Raw genomic sequence first — 927 nt, 5'->3', positions numbered from 1 at the left:
TTTTTCCCATTTTTTCCCCAATTTTTCCCATTTTTCCCCATTTTCCCCAATTTTCCCTCAATTTTTTCCCAATTTTTCCCATTTTCCCCAATTTTCCCCATTTTTTCCCCATTTTCCCCAATTTTTCCCATTTTTCCCCAATTTTTCCCATTTTCCCCATTTTTTCCATTTCCCCCCAATTTTTCCCATTTTTTCCCATTTTCCCCAATTTTTCCCCATTTTCCCCAATTTTCCCCATTTTTTCCCCAATTTTCCCATTTTTCCCCCATTTTCCCCCCAATTTTTCCCATTTTTCCCCAATTTTTCCCATTTTTTCCCCAATTTTTCCCATTTTTTCTCCAATTTTCCCCAATTTTTCCCCAATTTTTCCCATTTTCCCCATTTTCCTCAATTTCCCCCCATTTTTTCCCCATTCCCCCCATTTTTTCCCAATTTCCCCCCTTTTTCCCCCATTTTTCCCCATTTTCCCCAATTTCCCCCCAATTTTTCCCAAATTCCCCCTTTTTCCCCCCAGGTTTTGGCCAACGGCCTGGACAACAAACTCCGCGAGGACCTCGAGCGCCTCAAGAAGATCCGCGCCCACCGCGGCCTGCGCCACTTTTGGGGGTAAAAACGGCGATTTTGGGCCAATCCGGGAATCCCGCGCTGCCGGGAATTGCCCAAAATCCTGGGAATTTTGGGGCTAAATCCTCCTTTTCCGCCCTTTTTCCCCAGGCTGAGGGTGCGGGGCCAGCACACCAAGACCACCGGGCGCCGCGGGAGGACCGTGGGCGTCTCCAAGAAGAAATGAGGGAAAAAACGGCAGAAATGGGAAAAACCGACCGAAAAATACAAAATTTGGGGGATTTTGGGGCGGGAGGAGGCGAAATTGTGGGAATAAAAGAGATTTTGGAAAAAAAGGAATAAAAAAAAGTGGAGTTTGGGGGG

General features: G+C 46.4%; 1 protein-coding gene across 1 annotated transcript in view; it reads left to right on the top strand.

Moving 5' to 3' along the window:
- Positions 1–894, top strand: part of RPS18 (ribosomal protein S18) — a 3,635-nt gene extending 2,741 nt beyond the window's left edge. Inside the window, exons 2-3 of the mRNA XM_008630843.2 lie at positions 515–606; positions 715–894. Coding sequence (XP_008629065.2) covers positions 515–606; positions 715–790 — 168 coding nt within the window. The 3' untranslated portion in view covers positions 791–894. The remainder of the gene's footprint in view (positions 1–514; positions 607–714) is intronic.
- Positions 895–927: the final 33 nt, after the last annotated feature.

The sequence above is a fragment of the Corvus brachyrhynchos genome, unplaced genomic scaffold (assembly GCF_000691975.1).
Source record: "Corvus brachyrhynchos isolate BGI_N302 unplaced genomic scaffold, ASM69197v1 scaffold1123, whole genome shotgun sequence".
Lineage (NCBI taxonomy): Eukaryota > Metazoa > Chordata > Aves > Passeriformes > Corvidae > Corvus > Corvus brachyrhynchos.
The sequence above is the reverse complement of the archived record's forward strand: the minus strand, read 5'-3'. Positions and strand labels throughout refer to the sequence as shown.